Source organism: Gopherus flavomarginatus, chromosome 5 (genome assembly GCF_025201925.1).
Source record: "Gopherus flavomarginatus isolate rGopFla2 chromosome 5, rGopFla2.mat.asm, whole genome shotgun sequence".
In the NCBI taxonomy this organism is placed as follows: domain Eukaryota; kingdom Metazoa; phylum Chordata; order Testudines; family Testudinidae; genus Gopherus; species Gopherus flavomarginatus.
Window position 1 is genome coordinate 46,766,299 of NC_066621.1, and position 14,976 is coordinate 46,781,274.

At 40.3% G+C, this 14,976-nt stretch overlaps 1 protein-coding gene across 3 annotated transcripts in view; it reads left to right on the forward strand.

Annotated features, from left to right (window-relative positions):
- EPS8L2 (EPS8 like 2) overlaps nucleotides 1–14,976 on the forward strand; it is a 134,701-nt gene extending 119,725 nt beyond the window's left edge. For all 3 annotated transcript variants that reach the window (XM_050952855.1, XM_050952853.1, XM_050952852.1), the window contains exons 15-21: nucleotides 86–180; nucleotides 3,411–3,522; nucleotides 4,930–5,049; nucleotides 7,983–8,115; nucleotides 10,728–10,911; nucleotides 11,939–12,068; nucleotides 12,430–14,976. In XM_050952855.1, the coding sequence (XP_050808812.1) occupies nucleotides 86–180; nucleotides 3,411–3,522; nucleotides 4,930–5,049; nucleotides 7,983–8,115; nucleotides 10,728–10,911; nucleotides 11,939–12,068; nucleotides 12,430–12,501 (846 nt within the window). In that variant the 3' untranslated portion in view covers nucleotides 12,502–14,976. The remainder of the gene's footprint in view (nucleotides 1–85; nucleotides 181–3,410; nucleotides 3,523–4,929; nucleotides 5,050–7,982; nucleotides 8,116–10,727; nucleotides 10,912–11,938; nucleotides 12,069–12,429) is intronic.

Here is a 14,976-nt window from a genome sequence, read left to right on the forward strand (position 1 = left end):
CCAGGCGATGATAAGTTTACCTTCCTGTATCTGATGCAGATTTACTCTCTTTTAGTAACACTATGACTCCATTTTATCTTTCCAGCTGTCATCAGCCAATGGATATCCTTATCGTAACTCTTCAATAAAACGTGGACAGACACCTGATCAAACACAAGCAGTTACTCAACATGTAAATAGGTAATGTACTAGTCCCGGTGCTTGGCACAATGGAGCCTTGATCCTTGATTGGTGGCCTCAGGCATTATCACAATACAAAAATAAATACGAAAATATTTTCCCCCCCCCACTGCCTTTGGTACCTCTTTGCTATCATTGATTCATGCTAGTTGTCTACATCCAGAGATGTCAAATAATTATTCATACATGTACTGCCTGCCTGAAAAGCATTTTAATCAGCACATATGCAAGGAAATGGGTTACACCCAAGTGTATTTCATCTTTGTAGAGAAAGAATTATCAGCTGATTTATCAGTCAGTCATGCTTTTATTTCAGACCATCATGCTTGACATTAAGAAGTTGGTGGAGGTTCTGTTTCCTCACATATTATCCTGTGTTTGGGATACTCTGTTGCAATGTTTGTTCACGTGGAACAGTTGTATGGCTACAGAAGTTAGTTTGCTCCTTTACATTCATTCCCCCTGGTATTACGTATTTAGGGAAAAACACCTTAAGGAAAGAATACATGCAAAAACCTACAGATGGTCAAGATTTTTCTGCTGAGATTTTTGTTGTTGAACAATGCAGTATTTTGAAAAAAAAAGTGTGATTTCCACATTTTTTATTTTTAATGAAATGAAAATTCCCGTTTCAAACAAAACATTTTTTATTTGGAATTTTTCATTTTGCTTTTTGACAAACCAAAATTGTTTCAGATTCCTTCCCCATCAACAAATTGAAACTTTCCCCAAAATATTCTAAATGAAGTAGTTTTGTTTAAAAAAAATAAAATTCATCCAGCTCTATACAACAGCTAGGCATTTATCATTATTATTATTACCACAACATCTTATCTGTTGTGATTTAAAAACTGTTTGTCATGGAGATGAGGATGGGCCAACCCCAGAACTCCAACGCTGAAACCTCCAGATCCAAACTCTGGAAAAGCTCAGATCTGAATCAGATCTAAAACTTCAGGATTCAGAATTTTTTCCAATGAGCCAAACCAGAAGGTCAGATGTGATATCCCCCTCTCCCTCCTCCTATGCCCCCTCCCAACTCACATGCAGGAGTTTGGGAAAATTTAAATGCCATCAACTATGTTAGCTAGTTCCAATTAACTGGAAATCAATTAACACATTATAAACTCTGGTGTAGATTAAGGCCAGGACTACACTGCAGACCTATATCAGTATAACTACCTCGCTCAGGGGTTTGAAAAATCCACATTCCTGAGCGATGCTGTTATACCGAACTAGCCCTCCACGTACACAATCCTATGTTGATGGAAGAGTTTCTCCTGTCGACATTGCCACCATCTCTCAAGGAGGTGGATTAACCCTCTCTCAAGGAGCTGCACTATTGTAGCACTGTATTCAAGAAAAGCATGTGGCCCACTGCATTCCGCCTTTTATAGCCAGAATGGGGAGTTCTTTGGTAGGCATTACAAATCAGTTAAGTACATGAATAATTATTTTTTATTTTGCAGTGTTGTATTGATAGAACATCAATTTGTAGCAGCCACAGTTATAAAAGAAATCTCTTAAAAAGTTTTGATGCATGAAGAATTTATTCTAACAGACATTTAGTTCTTTTATCAGTAAACTCCCACAAGCAAGATTCGCTATCCATATGTTTCTCTTGTTTTACCAGCTCTTCCACCTTTCAGATAGGATTATATTTAGCAGCATCCATGACACAGCTGTAGTCATATAGGCCTTGATTCCAGCTAAGCACATGCTTAAGTACTTTCCTGAATCAGGGCCAGGTCTACACTAAAAAAGGTTTGCTGGTATAACCTTCCTAGTGTAAACACGGCTTGTTCTAGCAAAAAAAGTCTTATACAACTATCCTGAGCAAAATAAGCAATACAAACAAAAGCACTAGGGTTTTTGCTAGTATAAAAGAGTGTGTGTGTGTGTCACACACACACCCCCCACCCCTCCGCCCGCTTAGCTGGCACTGCTATACCAGCAAAAGTTCTACTGTAGACCTGGTCTTAGTAATGGTGGGCAAAAAACCTGCTGTGGGTTCCTCTGCAGTAAAACTCCTCAAGTGCCAGCCCTTCCCCTGGTGACTCACTTTGCTGCTGGCATGCTACAAAAATACAACATAAAACATTCCTCCCTCTCCCTGCCTTCAGGGCAACTGCTGGGAAAGGTTACCGCTCCCTTTCCTGTCTAGCAGATTCAGGCTGCCAATGAATTGATTCCAAATCCCAGCCAACGCCACAGACTTGCTATTGACAGACTGTACAAGGCTATAATTATTATGACAATTTATTGCCTGGAACACAAGTTCTCCCAGGCAAGGAAGACTAGAAGCAACATCTTATGACAGACCTCACAGCTGGCTCTCTGTAGGCCACTGCTAACACATATGGTCCATTTTATTCATATATGCTTAAGAGCCATCATCTTTTGTACTTGGCATAGACCTTCCAATTACCAGTTTTGAGTGGGGAGGGGGTGGTTTGGGACATACTAGAATAATAATAAAATAATAATAAATAATAATAATAATAAATCATGACACTGAGGATGTGTTTCCATAACAACATGCTGGTTATAAGCCAATCAAAAGTTAGGACTGTGAGGGAAACAAACCTTCTGGGGAAGAATTATTACTAGACACTCCAAAACCACACAATGGTAACTTCTCCCCCCTCAAGATAAGGAGCCTGCTTCTCTCTTGAGAAGTCATTTACCCCGTATGGTGTGGTAGTGGTTTACACCCATTTTGCACATGTGTAAATGGCTACCCAGGGTGCCAAAGCACTATAGAATCAGGCCCATGAAGTCTACTCAGATTTATGGCATGAACAGCTGACATGCTCTGATTGGCTGGCTACTATAACTTTATTTCAGTACAGTAAATTCAAGGGTTTTCTGTGTCTCCACAACATTTTCTTAGTCCTCACTTCAGCATAGAAACTACTAAAATGGAGAACAAAACTGTCTTTTTGTATGAGTCTGCTTACATCAACCTCACAGCTATGCACTGGTCATTGGTTGAAGAGCCTGCACTCTGCATTTGTGCAGGACTTTTTACTGTAATGTGATGGAAAATTTGTTCACTTCCTGGTCACAAGTAAATGCGACTTGTCCAGGGCGATTGCCCCATTAACAATGTACAGTCTCTTCAGCTGCATGCTAACATAGTTACTACAAATACCAGTTCCTCCAGCACTGGCATTATTGACATGGCTGTCAGAGGAGCCCTGATTATAACCTCATTTTGTCTCTTAAAGGAATTTTGAGGCACAAGGGATGGCCCAGCCGAAGAAATATGCCAAAATCCGCTATGATTTCACTGCTCGAAATGCCAATGAACTCTCAGTGCTGAAGGATGAAGTCCTGGAGGTAAATTAATAAACTCAGGATCAAATTTTTATAGTCCCTGCTTTCTAGAGAGGGAAAGAAGATGCACCAAGAGACTGAAAAATCCCAAATAGTTTTCCTCTGGAAGTTATGAATGGCAACATGACATTTCATTTGGATAGTAAGCTTTAAATCTGAGTAAGAAAAGGCTGGCTGGTACTTTTCCAGTGCCTTAGCGCATGGGTTCAGCTGAATTTGAGACCAAACTCTGGTTTAAAAAAAACAGCAACAAAGAAAAGAAAACCATATCATTATAATACAATGTCTGACAACATACTGAGCCCAATTTCCAAGCACAGGGCTCAGCCTGGCAGCAAGCACTGAGCACTCTGGCCTAAATGCAGCAAAGCACTTAAATCTTTGGTTAATATGCTCACCTTTACGCATGTGAGTAGCCCCACTAAAATTCACTGTTTGCTGCAAGAAGGGTCTTTCTGCCTTAAATTTCAGTATGATGGTGAACTCAGGGACTATTTTCCACTAAAACATAATACAGAATTTTTAACCACTACCAGTCTTCCTCATTGCGATACACTTCGCTGTCACAAAATACATGATATGACTTTAGTCTACATGTTAAGGCTACATTGGATTAAGAGACAGACTTCTGTTAAATATGTATCTGGAATAACTGTATGGTTGCATCACATTGAGTTAGCAAATCTGTAGATTAGGAAAACTGACATTTTAAAACCTTGTTCTCAGGTTCTATATCTAAACCTTGTTCTATATTAAAATCTTAATGCAAATAAACACTGAAGCACAGGCATGTGGTTCAGAAATCTTTGGGTTAAGGACAGTTTTCACACATGATTTTTTAATCGGAGTTCAAAATAGAACAAGCCTGTAAGAAAAGACAGGTGATGACGCAAAGAGGAAGATATTCTAATAACAATATACCATCTTTTCCATGTCCTGTGTATGTAATGGATGGGCTGTAAGCAGGTTATATGAAAATCCTGCAGGCATTTTTTCCATCTTCAGCAGGATTCACTGCTGAAGAGCATTTTTTTTTAAATGTAAAAGCAAGGCAAGCATTTCTGGACACCATGATCTCTCTCATCAAGTAAAGCTTAAAAAACAACATGCAAGTTAAGCAGGAGCTAGGGGTTCCTACGGACACTAGATACATTTTTCCTCAGCATTGTTGCCCAATAGACCACTATTACAATTGTTTTATCAATCCTTTTCAGGGAGTGTTTATTAATGTGACACTGGAATTTAATGTTACATGAATCTGTTGTGGTTTCCTTGCCTGTATTACAAAGCTCCAATATAATTGTATGTTTTTTCCACTGCAAGCCCATGTGAAGATGAAACTTTTGTTACCTTGCACTTGTCATGAATGCCTGATGGGCTCAATGGCTGAAGTACTTTTTCCCCTCACAGGTGTTGGAAGATAATAAGCAGTGGTGGAAACTGCTAAACCGGAGTGGGCAAGCTGGTTATGTCCCCTATAACATCCTGGATGTGGTGAAACTGGAAGATTATGAACAGCTCTATAGTCAGGTGATGTTTTATTGGTGATCAGCTGCAGTGCATAATCAGCCTCTGTTTATGGCTAGCTTCAGTAGGCATAAAAAAAAGAGGGGGTGGGGAAGATACCTGTAGACCTCTTAATACACCCTCTCCCTGTCTGTATAGGTTTTCATGCGTTGTGCTGTCTTCACAACTAAATGTTATTAGGAAGTTAATGCTCTATTTAGACACCTCACAGCTGGTGTAGAAGGTGAAGTGATTAAGTAAAGCTAAACAATGAAGACCCAATTAGGTGTTCAGCAGAAAGCCAGAAACCTCTGTGAAAACAGCTTCTGGGCCCTTGGAGGAGATACAGCTCCACACTCAGCTCCTAGAGGATTAGCTTATAACTTGAGACAGAATTTTTCTCTTTATGTACAATCCTGTAGTTTCTTTGTTTTCATAGATGTGCCTTACACCAGACGTTCTCAACCTTTTCCTTTCTAAGCTCCCCTCCCCCCATATACTATACTCCATGGCCCACCTGTGCCACAATAACTGGTTGTTTGCATATAAAAGCAGGGCCAATGTTCAGGGGTAGCAGTCAGGGCAATTTCCTGGGACCCCATGCCACAGGGGTGCCCATGAAGCTACATTGGTCAGGCTTCAGCTTCAGCCGTGGATGGCAGGGCTCAGAGACTTGGGCTTCAGACCCATGCAGTGGGGCTTCAGCTTTCCACCTTGGGCCCCAGTGAGTATAATGTTGGCCCTGCTTGGAGGTCCTCCTGAAACCTACTCGGGGGCCCTGGACCTCTAGCTAAGAACCACTGTCTCACATCACCAAGAAAAACTTCAGAGAAGCCATACTCGCTTAGCAAAAGGCCTGAGTCATCATTGCTCTGCACTATGTTGTCACTGATTCCATTGCAATGTGGGAGTAAAACACTACCAGCTGTGACTCAATGGCATTTTGCAACCACCATGCACTGGTTGAAATGCCTGTGCAAGCTGCAAGGCAATAACAAATCAGGCCTTTGGTTTTGTTCCTGAGCCAGCTAGCCCCCTCCACCAGCTTGCAGACATTTTGCACATCTCTAGGCTTCCATTCCAGGATCTCAAAGTAATTTAGAGATGTTAATGAACTAGCCCTTGTAATGTTGCTGGGAGGGTGGGTCATTATCATGACCATCATAGGCATAATGACATGAGGAAACAGGCACAAAGCCCCAGATTCTCAAAGCGATTTAGGCACACAACTCTCATTGAAATCAGTGGGAATTAGGTGCCTAAATACCATTAAGAAACTGGGCCAAGGTGCTTAAGGGTCTGATTTCCTGGGGACTAAGGTCCTGCAGCTCCCATTGATTTGACCTGGAGCAGTGGGTGCTCAGCACTTCTGAGAATCAGGTCTTTAGGCCCCAATCCTACAAATACTTATGCAGGTGCTTAACTTTACTACTGTGAGTGGTCCCACTGAAAGAAAGAGGTCACTCACCAAGTCAGTGACAGAGCTGCTAATAGCATCTAGCTCTCCAACTTCCTAGTCCTGTGGCTTAACCACTAGATTATATCACTCCCTGTCAAGATCCTCATGGTCATCTGTTCTCTTTTCTGTTATTACTAATTATTAATTAACTTTTATACAGTGGTAACCATGAGAGCAACCATGTCAGGGCTCCGTTGTGCTAGGCACAGTATAAATATATAGCAAAATGATAGTCCCTGTCCCAAAGAGTTTACAAGATTGAACAGATGAGTGACACAAGTGAGTCAGGGTTGGCGAAATTAGGATAAAAAAGATAATAGGAGGCATGCAATTCTTAGCCAATCAGAAATCACAAATTGCCACCTGCCTACCTTATCTAATGCCATCTCTTACAAATGAGTGGCAGTAGAATTTCACATGCTTTTGAGTTTTAAGCATAATGATTTTTTTTTCTGTGTTTATATGGCCATGTCACAGAACTTCATGTACTAATGAAAGGCTCTTGCCAAGCTAGTGTAAATGATGAATTATTTATCTAAAATGGGAGTGGAAGGTCTGGGCAGACAATAAATTCAGTATTGTCAGTCCCAGGTATTAAAAAACCCTGGAGTGCAAGATGAGATAGACTGGGGTGCAGTGAGATTGATTTAAAAATCATGAGCTATTAAAGATATCATACAATTTCTTTGCTGTATGGATTCTGAGCCTTAGGGGCCACTCATGTCACATTTTCTGGCTTTTCAACACAGTCATAAGTGCAGGAGACTAACCTTTCATTTAAAAAAAGTGAGATTCTCACAAAATCTCACAAAACAGCTAGAGTGGAGACTTTCAGAAAATTATTCATTATTGCAAGGTGCATGATAAAATCCTGAGAGTTAGCAGCACTGTAAATTAGTATATTTTAAAAAGCTCTGTGGCAAGTCATTAAGCAATGAACTTTGGGCTTTGCAGAGCCAACAGTACATGATCACATTTAGCTTGGCATGATTTCGCAACACAATGGTGAGGCCTTCTTGCAACCTGAGGTACACCGCTACCTCGATATAACATGACCTGATATAACACGAATTCAGATATAATGTGGTAAAACAGTGCTCCGGGGGGGAGGGCTGTGCACTCTGGTGGATCAAAGCAAGTTCAGTATAACACGGTTTCACCTATAACGTGGTAAGATTTTTTGGCTCCCAAAGACAGCATTGTATCGAGGTAGAAATGTAGCAGGTGACAATACCATGTGAATATTCACGCCTTGGCTTATGGAGATCCTTGATACAATTTCACTGGATGGTGTAACACAGAATTAAATGGAAGCTGGTCAAGTACAGTTTCTCATAATTACATGTTAACTTCAATAGAGCTAGACCAGTTTACGGAACAGCTGAGGATCTGGGCCACTGTGCTCTAATCTACTATAGTTGTGGGGTGGACAAATATTCAATAATGCTGAAAAAATATTTTACTTAATAAAAACCCTTTTATTTTTTATTCTAACCAGAAGTACAAAGGAGACTTGAGTCCGAGAGGAATTGGCCCTGCCAGCCCTACCCACAGGATTCCTGGTAGCTACGCTGGTGATAAATGGGGAAGTGAAATGTTAGCCGGGAACTCTCCTCACAATGCCAAAGAACGTAAGTGCATAGTATCAGGGTTCTTACTGTTCACCACAACTCAGACATGTATATTGTTTCACAATACACAGTCCACAGAACTTGGCACTGCAGTTCTGGAACTTAGATTTAAACTGAGAAGCTTCCACCAGTGTGTTCTCTCCTTTGTTTGTGTTGGGTGCTAGTGGATTTCTTCTTAGAATCATAGAATATCAGGGTTGGAAGGGACCTCAGGAGGTCATCTAGTCCAACCCCCAAATCCCCAAATAAATCATCCCAGCCAGGGCTTTGTCAAGCCTGACCTTAAAAACCTCTAAGGCAGGAGATTCCACCACCTCCTTAGGTAACCCATTCCAGTGCTTCACCACTCTCCTTCTTTATTTACTTTTCTAAAACTGTTCATCTGTCTTAGTTTCCATAGTATCCTTAAGGAGGAGGGATAGCTCAGTGGTTTTGAGCACTGGCCTGCTAAACCCAGGGTTGTGAGCTCAATCCTTCAGGGGGCCGCTTAGGGATCTGGGGCAAAAATCAGTATTTGGTCCTGCCTAGTGAAGGCAGGGGGCTGGACTCAATGACCTTTCAAGGTCCCTTCCAGTTCTAGGAGATAGGATATCTCCAATTATTATTTTATTTTTATTAGTCACTGTGTATATGGGTGTAAATCTATGCACCTAAATCCATATTTAAATACCTAAAATGACATAGGCAGCAGAAAAAGGGGAAAGATCTTCATCTCCACTCAGGCCTCTTTATACCATATAAAAGGGCCAGTGCAGCACACAGGGGCTATAAGAACTCTAGTTCTGGCCAGGGGAGGATTCCCCTAGTGCAGTCACTATGGAAGACAGCCAGGAAGCTGCTTTCTGAGACTCCCTGTACAAATCCTGGTCTAGGGGGCCTGTCAGGGCTGTGGCCATAAGAGGCACAATGAGGCAGGGTCACAACACTGTTGAGATTCTGGGCTATGCTGTGGCCCACAGAGCAGCCCTGAGGAAGCTGCTGCAACTTAAACAGGCCTGCAAGACTGTGCAAACTATATTGTGGGCCCCACAACAGCCCCGAATGAGGAGTGGCTTAAAACCACCTTAACCTCTCCTCCCCCTGCGCCGTAAGGTGTGTGCTGCACCAATCTCACTCCCCCTGTGTTTAGTTGCCTACTAAGTGGCCATTCAGGTACCTACTACTATATGTTACAGAAACCATATCTTCCCCCACTGTTTTTTTCTTTAGCTTTTCTTTTACATATTCTCTACTGTACTAAAACTGTAGTACTCATCACACTCCCATGCATTCTGTGTGTGGTTATTGCAAAATAAACAACCCCGGTCTTCTTTAATTGTCATATATGTACAATGTCATCACTTTAAAAGCGTGCTGGACTTCTGGCTCCAAAAGGAATCATCCTGCTCTTTGGAATTTTCCACCAAGCACTTTTCAGTAATAGTTTCCCAACCAGTTCTGACTTTAGTAAAGTAAAGCTCCAGCCAGCTAAAAGTAAGGTGGTCTACGGGTATGTGTTCATTTTTCTCACGCCTTACAAATCATGGCTTGGTTTATATTGCCCCGGTTTATATTGCCCCTTAGAATACACACTTATGAAATAAAATTTAATCGTTCCCCATCAAGTTTGTCATTATGTACCATGAAAGAGAAGAGTTTCTTTACCAACTGGAAATTATACAGCTTTAATAATGACAATCATGTTGTGAACTAGAAATCTCATCACAACAATTTGTTCCAATGAGAACTGAATACACGCCATTCAATTATTACCACCATGTAAAAAAAAAAAAGAGACAGATCCCTCAGTTATTAGTTAGAGACAGGTAAGACACAGGAGGATGGATTTACCCTATGTCCATGTCATTAATGTCCAGTCCTGATATGGTGGCTAGTAACTACATAACACAATGCCGTCTCTGCTGTCTGTCTCCTTGCTCTCAGGATCACCAACTATTCCAAGACTCTCCAATTAGCCCTCCAGGAGTTGCTTTAGAACTTAGGCTAGGATTTTGCATTGCAGGATTCATGGACACAATACCTGCACCCAACCACTCACTCATCTTAGGAGCAAGTGACCCTATGACTGGTTCTCAATTAGCTTTCTGAAAACTAAAATTCGCCTAAAACTGCTACAAGGACTTGTGTCTGGCTGTTATTTTGCATTCCCTCCCTCGGAAGAGATATTGTGGAAATACAGCATTTAAAAGCACGGAAGAAGGTTTTCAGACCTCAAAAACTGAAAAAGAAATTTGAAAAGATAGGCGCCAGCTTTGGGGCCTGTGGGGCATGAGAGAACCCTACAGTTGGTTCAGCATGTTACTACTAAAGTGATGGCACATCAAATGTTTCCTTTACACTTTGTTCCTGAAGCAGGTTTCATGATCAAAATGTCATGTCTCGCCCACCCCGCAAAGCACTTAAGCACCTTCTTTAAAGTTAACCACATGATTAAGTTTTCCTGATTTCCTATCTTGAGCATGTTTTTTTACAGAGTTAATAGAGCTGCAGAGTCAAATTCTGCCTTTATTTACATCTTATGCAACCCCATTGATTTTCACTAGTTGTGATTTAAGACAGAATTTCACCTCCGGTCTCTAATTTGTCACCTGAAAGTGTGCTTCATTTTCCAGAACTTATCCATCATATGGATGAGGTGAATGATGAGCTGCTGAAGAAGATCACAACTAGTAAAGTTCAGCCCCACCAAAGAAACTTTAAGGTGGAGAAGACGCAGCAAGTTGGCGTGCCCCTGACGTTTGAGTCAAGCGCTGAAGAGGTCAAAGCATGGCTGGAAGCAAATTCCTTCAGCAAAGGGTAAATCTGCACAGCTGCTATGTGAGATGCTGAACTTTCATTGAAAGGGGGGAAGAAGGAGGCTTTTGACATTTTTACTGGATTACAGGATGCTTATGTTTGTTTAATTTATAAAGCCTGTGAGCAAGCGACACTTCTACCCTGCTCTTAACACAGTCAGTACGCACAGTCAGTACAGAGTCCAAACTACTCCCAGGGGTTTTGTTTTGCTGACAAAGAGACAATCAATGTAACACAAATACCAGCCGGTGTCTTCTCTCTAGATGTGACTACTTCTAAAGTTCCTCCCTGAGGACTGTTCAATCTCTACACCACCTCTTCAGGGGAGCACTCCCACCTCCCTTATATCCAAGGTGGATCAAGCAAGCCACCTGTGGTTAGCAGAACCCAGTTAGCATCTCCCAGTAGGATCGACCCTGGATGACAGGTGTTTTCCTTTTAACTAACCCTTACTGCTGAGAATCCAAAAGGACTTTGCAAAAGTAGTTAATTTACAGATGGGAACACTGGGGCACCGAAAAGTTATGGGCCAGATTTTTAAAGGTATTTAGATGCATAGAGATAGAGAGGCACCTGGCAGGATATTGAAAAAGTTCAGTTGCCTAACTCTATTTAGTATCAATAGGAGTTAGTTAGTAGCTTAGGTAGTTCCAGAAAATCTCACTAGATCCCATCTATACCTTTAGGTACCTAAGTACCTTTAAAAATCTGGTCTCAAGTGACTTGCTCAAGACTGCAGAGCGAGTCAATATAAGAACTAGGGTTAGAACTGGATCCCATGTCTGGGCTGTAATTCCTAAACACCTCTTACCTAGAGATTATAATTAAGTATATAATAACTAAATATGGGCTGCTAACTTTTCATAATAATATTAAATATATATGGAGACAGAGCCTAATCTCATGTGTTGACTACTCATGGAGTGGACACTGCCATAATAGAGTAAACTTTCATAGACTTCTCACTCCATTTTTCTCCTTTTGACCCATTTGTATTACGTGCCTTTCATTACCTGTGTTTTTCTAGGACTGTGGAACATCTTGGCATACTTACAGGGGCCCAGCTTTTCTCTCTGAATAAGGAGGAATTGAAGAAAGTGTGTCATGAAGGAGGCAGGGTATACAGTAAAATTACAGTGCAAAAATCTCTCCTGGAGGTAAGAAGTTTTCCCACAAAATCCTATTAGTATGGAACCCAGTAGCACAAAATACTAGCAAGCTCTATTAAAACGGCATTTTAAGAAACACGGTTATATTAACCAAGATAAGAGGCCTGCTGAACACTCGTTTTAGCATAAAAACAATAGAAATCTTGTGAAAACTACAATTTAGAAACACTGGGCCAGATCCTCAGCTGGTGCAAATCAACCTAGTTTAATGGAAAGATCTGGCCTATTAACTTATACCCTATCTCCTTGAAAGCAGCTCCACTTTGACAGCATTCTATATCACTTATTTAGGATAAGCTGTAAGCTGCTTTTTGAGGTTCAAACTCTTTATGCTTTGTTGCCCTTCCAGAAATGCGGAGGGGATTCAGAGCTTCAAGAAATTATGAAACGTCGCCAAGAGAGGAGTGATTCTGCTCTTTAAAGTTCTATCTGCTTTTTTCAACTATTAGTCATAGTCATGCAGAAAAAGGGAATAACAGCACCGATCCCTGATCAAAATGAAAGAGACTACAGACCATCACCTACCAGAATAACTGCCAGCAAACTGACAATTCCTGGAACACTGTTGATAAGGAGGATACTCATTCACCAATATGCTATCATGCTGGGAGAGAAGTTTTAGTATTGCATGAAATATTATTTTTATATCTATATATTTTATACAGAAATTTTGTGTGTATGCAGTCCAGAGCATGAGCAGGATCTGAATTCATGGGATTCTAAATGTACGAGGCAAGGCTGGATTCAAGTTTAAAAAAAAAACACACACACACACCCAGAACCTCATAATATACTGCTATATGGCTCTCCATTGATCTGATAAAGCTCTAAAAAGAAGGCTAGAAATAATTCTCCCAACAAAGAACTGCTTGAATGCTTAGAGTTTCTGTACCATAAAGGCTACAGCTTTTTTTCCCCTTGTTTCCTTCTTGTCTGTGGCAGAAACACTAAGCAACAGTATCCCGAGTTTCCCTGTTCATGAAAGCCCAGCAGCAGTTAAGTTTCCTCCCACACTTCTACCCCTGTGCTCCTCTCAAACCTTAAACATTTTAAAACAAGGGCTGGGCCTGTCTGTATCTGAAGATGAAATTACAACAGTGTGTAACAGATTTTAGGGTTGGATCACCCTGTTTAAATATATATACATAAAGCTACTGCTTTCTTTGAGGGACAGGGAGTGTTTTAATTAAACACTAAAGAGCAGTGAGTAGTACCCTTAAATAATTTGAATTTGCCAATTGGGAAGCTGTGTCCAACTACATTCACCCACACAATGGCTACCAGTGGATGCGGGCTAGTGCGACTATGCAGCAGTTTGACTTGGCATTGATCCCAACCAGCAAACCACAATATTGTCAAACCCAAGACTTCAACAATCAGAAGATAAACCTATAAAACTTACTCCCCATTCCCTATCCATGTAGCCCTGTGCTCTGCTTTATTAATATAACAATCTGGCACAAAGAGTGAACATCTAGGAAATTAAATGGAAGTTGGGATGGCCATTTCACACACAATTAAAAAAATATTTGGAAAAAAAGTCTGAAAAATTGCTTAATTTAGCAAATACATTTATTAGTACTTTACTTCCTGTTTTTCCTAATGCTGTTAAATATCTATATTGCACTGACAGGCTTTGAGATTATGTATATATAAATGACGAAGCCAAGGTCCCTGCCCAAAGTAACGTATAATCAAGTAATTGTGAAGTGATAAATTAACAACACATTTTAAAAATCAGAGCAAGTATAAAATACATTTCCTGGATTTTAGCATGCACAGTGAAATTGGCACATTTCCAGTCAACAAACATATACACCTTTTCCTTACTTTTTCACCAGCCTTACAAAGTGGGAAGGATACATAAATTTACAGGTACTGCTCATTGTCTGAGATGGTAATAATAAAACTGGAGTAACTTTGATCTATTCTTTCCTTTATCCACATTAACTTTGGTTAATGGAAATTCTCGCTCTGATCTTGCAAAGACTTACACTAGTGTGGACTTTACACTGAGTTTACACACATTGACTTCAGTGGGAATACTCACCATGCATTAAGTTAAGCACACGCATAAGCCTTTGCAGGAAGGGGCCCATGCTTGTATATTTAATCAAATACAGAATGATTCATCATACTGAACTGTATGTACCTGTAAATGGAGGAGTAAGTGCGGGAGTTGGTTTCGATATTAAAAGAATACCGATGCATTATTTGGTTTTTTGTAACATGTTTCTAAATGGATGATTTTTTTTTTTAAATAAAGCCTTAGACAATACAATCATAAGCACCAGTGGGGATAAAATAATGACAGAGCAACAGTTAGAGAAAATCACCAGTGCAGAGAAGACACTAGATTGTGAGGATAATATTCTTTCCCACATCAGCAGTTACTTACCAAGGTAGCTGGAATTTGAAAAGGGCACTGATTTGGTTCAGGGAGGAATGAAAGAGATCATTCTTCTAGAGAACCATCAGCTTTTGACTGGGGTAGAGGGAAAGCAAGCATTAATACTGGAAAATGATAACAGCGGTTTAAGGATGGCAGGTTAAATGAATTCTAAAAAAACAAAAATAAACTAAAAGGTGAGCTAAGAACCATAACACACCATTTTTCTCTTTATGTATAAAGGAAACAAAATTACCCACAATTACAATTATTTGGATTTATATTAGCAGTCCATTCAACAGTTCTGTAAAGAATTGTTGCCAAAGCTGACAGCAACTATTAAAATGCTAAACCACATCATAGGTTTAGTATCCATATGAACTATGCATCTGATATATTTGTACTGTCTGCAGATAAAACTATAATGTACATGAATGTGATTGAACTAAGGATAAAATGATATAACCATGCACTGTTTTAAGATTTATTAAAATAGTTAAATTATAA